At 59.5% G+C, this 5,834-nt stretch overlaps 1 protein-coding gene across 5 annotated transcripts in view; it reads left to right on the top strand.

Moving 5' to 3' along the window:
• LOC113218049 (receptor-type tyrosine-protein phosphatase N2) overlaps positions 1-5,834 on the top strand; it is a 52,681-nt gene that overhangs the window by 28,371 nt on the left and 18,476 nt on the right. For all 5 annotated transcript variants that reach the window (XM_052274761.1, XM_052274759.1, XM_052274760.1 and 2 more), the window contains exons 5-12: positions 1,232-1,369; positions 1,695-1,797; positions 1,940-2,042; positions 2,379-2,532; positions 4,205-4,849; positions 4,930-5,321; positions 5,520-5,653; positions 5,750-5,807. In XM_052274761.1, coding sequence (XP_052130721.1) covers positions 1,232-1,369; positions 1,695-1,797; positions 1,940-2,042; positions 2,379-2,532; positions 4,205-4,849; positions 4,930-5,321; positions 5,520-5,653; positions 5,750-5,807 — 1,727 coding nt within the window. The remainder of the gene's footprint in view (positions 1-1,231; positions 1,370-1,694; positions 1,798-1,939; positions 2,043-2,378; positions 2,533-4,204; positions 4,850-4,929; positions 5,322-5,519; positions 5,654-5,749; positions 5,808-5,834) is intronic.

The raw sequence follows: 5,834 nt of genomic DNA, 5'->3' as shown, positions 1-5,834 counted from the left end.
CATCCCAGACCAGACCTAATGCGCCCCGCCCCCGCGCTTGCCCGGGAGCGCCCGCGCGCTTCGCTTATGAGTTTGAGGGGTTTTGAGGAGTCTCGCGTGAGCGACGGATAGCTGCCCACTTTGGCGGGGAGCATCGCACAGAGCACCCTCCAGGGAGTTGGAGAGACAGGGGCAGAGAGAGAAGAGAGCGACAAACAGAGAGAGGTAGAGGGGAGGTACTAGGAGGGGGTATAGCGTGGGATGCAATTAGGGAGGGGTCGATGAGGCTCCCATCGCTCGGTCGCGCCTCGCCTCGCCACTCCGTACGCCTCGCTCCCGTTTCAAAAGACGGAACACCCCGCCGCCGGGTCGAGTATAACGAACGCCATTGTCGCGATGGCGACTGGGTCCGCCGCCGCTCAAATTTATTAGAGACTGGAACGCAAACTTTTTCTCGTGTCCATCAAAATTTCTTATATTTCAGTGTGTCGGGCGACCGGGCTTAGAAACACAAAAACGACCAGGAGGAAAAAGGGTGGCGAATGAGTGCGCCAGATTTTGTAAACAGCCAGATATATATATTTTTTAATCTTCATCGTTCAAATGACTTCGGGGTCTTTGCGCCTCGTATTCAGAAGTGAACGTGCACCTCTCTCTCTCTATGGACCGCGCTGCAACCGTACCGCCCGCGCGGCGGCGGCGGCATGGCGGCAGAGCGATTTATTACCTTTGGGTCCTTGGGGCTGTATTCATGCGTAAAAACAACACCCCGCTTGTCTCATGCAACAACATGCCCTCCGGCAGCCCCGGCCCCCTCGCCATTGGTACAGTGCGGTGGTGCGGTACTGTACGCCCGCCCATAGGGCTTTCGGGAATTCATGAATTTCAAGCGAGAAAAAAAATAATGCCAAAAGGCAGCAGCAACATCGCTGTTGTGCCACCGCCCCGGCCCCCGTCATGGCGCCAAGGCTCGGGGGGCCGGGGGCGGGCCGGGGGCGGGCCGAGGGGGCGCCGATATATACTGCGGCGCATTAGGGATGCTGGTCCTTGCCGCCCCCCTCCCTCTCCTCGGCCTGGAGAGGAGGAGTGATGCGCGGGTATTTGGGTCGCCATGGCACCGGTCGGTCGGCTGCCCCCTGCGCCGCCCCTGCTGCCAAGCTCTTCACGATTCTCCCGCGTCCTTACCCCCAACCCCTTCATGCTGCCTGGAGATGATCGCGACCCTCGTCTTCTTCTTTCTTGTCCTTGGCAGGTACCGCTGGTTCAGCGCCGAGGACGTGGACATCCTGCAGCAGTCGCTCGGCATCATGTTCGACCTGGGCTACTACTGGGACGACGACTACATGCAGTGCGTCCTCGGCGTCCTCATCGACAACATTGAGACGCAGACGTAAGCGTAATCCTAGCAAGCACCGAAAATCCCCGAGTCAGGATTTCCTACTCTCTCGAGATCTAGAACTTTTTATCTGGCGTATGCATTTTTATTACGCGTTACATGGATCGGATTCTTAAACAAATTAAGTCCTTAAGAAAACAAATATTACTCACGTAGTGCGACCCTCGCCTTTATTGGGCGATGAAGAAAAAGTCTCTCTCGTTTTGGGGTAGGAATATCCTGACTCAAGGGTTGGGGTAGCGGTGCATCGTGGACGGCCCTTGTTCGTATAACGGCACAGATTGCCGGTGCTAACTGCCCTCGTTTGTCTCGCCTGCAGCTACGGCCATGACTACACGGCGTGCAGGAAGTTCCGCGGTTTGTCCTACGAGCGCCAGTACAACAACGAGGTCGGCAACGCTCGGAACGCGTACGCCCTGGACGTAAGTTTGCGTCGTCGTTTTTATTGTTTCGTAAAAAACTTTTTTTTGTAATTATCGCAAACCGTACATGGCAAACAATTTAGTTTGTGCGCTAAATTTCTTTTTGAACATGGGAGCCTGACCTTCTTGTTAAATGTCACAGGACTCGGCGGGCGAGGCCACCATCCGCTTCACTCCGCCCGACGGCGTGTACGCGGACGAGGTGTACTACCCGCAGGCCGGCAGCCAGCCGGACAAGCTGGATCGTAAGTACAGCAGCAGTCCACCCCTTGGCGAGAGATAATTGGGCCTCACATACCTCCTCGAGAACAAATACCGAGAAGGAAGTTGCTGTGCTACTCAGGGCCATGAGAAAACAACGCTTGTTTGTTCGAACAACATAGCACACAACAGCGAGAAAAAATCAGCATATAAGTTATCATCTGTAGAAAGATATTTATTTCGTTATCGTTACATTAAAAATAAAAAGAGTTCGTTCCAACAAAATCATTCAATCTCATTAATCTGAATGTTTGCGATGACTATGAAGCACCAACTTTGTTTTTGCCCCTCGTGCTCAAGTGCGTTGTGCATGTCCGCAGTGCTGACCATGGCCATCTCGGACGAGCTGCGGCAGCGCGGCCAGCTGCAGGGCGACGACAGGCCCAAGCCCAAGCCTATGGACCTGCTCAACAACAAGCGGGCCGACTACCCGGCCGGCTGGAAGCAGAAGAAGAGCAACAAGGCTGGCACACGGTGAGTCTTGCGTCTTGTCTCTGATTAGCTAGCTAAACCACTAACTAAATGAGTTTTTATTTGGGGTTCCCGTTGCGATGGTTAACGTCTGCTTCGAATAAACTCGAGTCCTTCTCCGAGTTATGTAGACGGTAAGGGTAAGGGGGCCACAGTGGCAACGCGGTTTGGTGGGAGGGTGGGCTTCCAGCCTGTTCCAAATCCCTGCATGTCGCCCGCTGACGCTGACGGGCGCTGACGTCCGGTCCAGCAGTAGCAGCAGCAGACGGTGCTGTCTACACATCTCGTTTCCCCGCTCGGTCCCGCGGGGGCTTTGGGTGGCACGTATCCTCTCCCGCCCCCTTTCTGTCTATCCCTCTTATATTTTCCTCATCCCTCACTCTTTCCCACCGACTTTCTCTCTCTCTCTCTCGCCCACTCCAATCTGCCCCCTCCCGCCGCCCCTTTGCCGCCGCCGTGCGCTTAGAAGGAGACACTTCATCTTTGCAACGCCACGTCTCGGCGTAACTCCATTTCATCTTCCTTCGCTCTGTGTGTGTATGGGTGTGCGCGCGCGCGCGCGCGCACCTCTCTCTTTCTCCGTACCCCTTTTTCCATCTTTTCCGCCCCCCCCCCCCAGCAAGCGAGCAAGCAGGCCTATGGATATGGCGGGACAGGACTGCTGTAAAGGTCAGACCCAAGTCAGGAACGCCACACAACACGACTTGCGCTTGCAATTTCGCCCCCTTTGGGCGATGAGGAGGAGGAGGAGGGAGGGTTGGTGGGTGAGCTGTGGGCGATGTTTGGTGGCCGCGCCTCGCCCTGCCACTCGACACGGCGTTAATGAGAGTGGTTTAGTGCCAGCCAGGGCGGGCTGGGCGAGCTGCACAATCTGCCCGGGGCTCCAACAAGTGGTGTGGCGCTTGCGCAACTGCGCACCACCACCACTTCCACCGTCACCACCGCCACCCCACTAGGCCCAACCCCCGGGCCGGGCCCCGCCAGCGCCACCTGCCGGCAGCGCGGGGAGGCACGTAGGCACCCCTCAGCCAGCCAGCCGGGCCCGACCCGACGACGACGCGCATGGAAATGGCGGGCGGAGCTGGCTGAAAGCCCCCTTGAAGTAGAAGTTGTGCGAGCGTGCGAGCGAGATGAGGCTGCTTTAGAAGTTTGGCGTTGTGCGTCAGGCAGTTAGTCGGGCGGGGTTGGGGCGCGGGGCACGCCGTCTCTCTCGCACTGCTGCTCGCATTGTACTGGAAAGGAAACATACGCCTGAATGGGGTTACCGGGAAAATGAAAAGGTCGTCAAGCTAATGAGCACACAAATCGATGCGATTGAGCTCTTACTAGACTTGTTAGGTTTGGGATCACTAGAAAGTACGTTCGACATTCACCGTATAATGGGACTGCCAATTTCGGCCTCTTCTGCAAGCTCTCATGGCGCCTGGTGGGTAGGCAATATCTAGCCTGCAGTGCATGCGTGTTCTGCGGGGTGGCCTATCCCGAGTCTCGCAGGCGCTGAGACTCCAGATAGTGCTGAATTAATCTGTGAAAAAGATAAAACACGGACGAACTTTCTGAACGATCCCTTTGACTGCGTTAGTAAATAAGGAGCGTAAATTGTAAATCATTAAACGGAGACACTTTCATAAACTTTGCTGACATATTTTTTTGTTCTTTTTTGGGCACTGCGCAGGGCCATGCGTAAGTTGATGATGGACACCGTGAGCATGGACGACGGTTCGCTGCCTTTCTTGGAGCGGCGCCAGGACGTGCGCATGGCACTGCGGCCGGAGGAGGAGGAGGCGGAGGACTCGAGCCTCGCCGACCTGGCCATGATGTACATGGCGGCGGAGGAGCGGCGCGCCGCCCTGGCGCAGGCCGAGGCCGAGGACGCCGCCGAGGCCGAGGCTGTCGCCGCCGGCCCCGGATCCGGCCCTCTGCGCATGTTCTCGGCCCACTACAACACGCCCACCTCGTTCCGCCAAGGGCTCGAGTACCGCGTGCCCGGCGACGGATTCGACGGCGAGACCGGGATGCTCCCCGTCGACGTGCCCCGGGTGGTGGAGGCCGGCGACGAGCCGCTGGTCCTGGAGGACGTGTGGGAGACGCAGGAGAGGCCCGCCGGCCCGTGGCCGGGGCCGTGGCCGCTCGAGCAGGGACCGCAGGGCCCCGGACCGCGCGGCTTCAGCAAGCTGTACAACACCCCGGACATGTTCCGCGCCGGCCTCGAGACCAAGGACGTGGAGCCGGGCCTCGCCAGCCTCGTCGAGGAGCAGGAGGCCGAGCCTGAGGTGTGGATGGACACCGACACCGAGCCCAGGGGAGTGGAGTACGAAAGGTGCGTAGCAAATGTTGCCCCATCCGTGCTGACTGCTCTGAATGTGTTCACCGTGCTGACTCTGACCTCCGCCACCACAGCGTGCCCGGCGGGGCCGTGTTCATCCGCCCCAACCGCCGCGGCTCGCCCGACGAGGAGGTCTCGCAGGGGCAGCCCGAGCAGGAGGAGCAGCTGGTGCAGCAGAGCGGCGCTCAGCAGCAGCCCCAGCAGCCGGCGCCGCAGCCGCCCCAGCCGCAGCCGGCGCCGCCGCAGCAGACCGCCGAGCGCGCCGAGGAGGCGGAGCAGGCCATGAAGGAGTTCTCGCACATGCTGGACGCGTTCGCGGCCGAGGGCAAGGAGGACAGCGTGCCGGACGAGATCCAGGCCGAGGAGGACGAGGTGGACCGCGCCGAGACGGCGGCCGGCACGGGCGCCAGCATGGGCCGCGCCTACACGGAGGGCGGGCTCGTCTTCCTGCCCGACCAGCAGACAGGTGAGGCTCCGCGCTCCTCGATGTGCCCCGTCCTCGTGGCCGACGAGAGCCGCGCCGCCGCGTTATCAGTGCAGCTGATTACTGCCGCAGTGAGCGCGCGCGGCGCAAGCTCGGCACTCTTTGCTTGTGCTCGTTATCTAACCTCCCACCCGCCGCGCCACGCTTACACTTGATGCTCGTGTGTATGGCGCACCACAGACCGACCCGAGACGCTGGACGGCCGCAGTTTGGACGCGCTGCTCAAGGAATGGCGCGGCTTTGAGCGCCGCGAGCGGCTGGACGTCAAGAAGCCCGGCCCCAGCTACAACGTCAACAACTTCTTCTTCCAGCGGGTGAGTGTCTCGGCCCTTATAGGGATGGAGGTGATTTTGCGTGCCTGTTGTCCTATTGCACTCGCCCTCTTCAATTGGTGATTCTTCGACTTCCAGGATCATGAAGAGAAGCGAGCGGGCCGCAAGTCGGCGGTGGAGACCAACGAGATAAAGGGTTCGTACCTCAGTGCCGTGGCGGCCG

Source organism: Frankliniella occidentalis, unplaced genomic scaffold (genome assembly GCF_000697945.3).
Source record: "Frankliniella occidentalis isolate FOCC.00 unplaced genomic scaffold, Focc_3.1 Scaffold434, whole genome shotgun sequence".
NCBI lineage: Eukaryota > Metazoa > Arthropoda > Insecta > Thysanoptera > Thripidae > Frankliniella > Frankliniella occidentalis.
The sequence above is the reverse complement of the archived record's forward strand: the minus strand, read 5'-3'. Positions and strand labels throughout refer to the sequence as shown.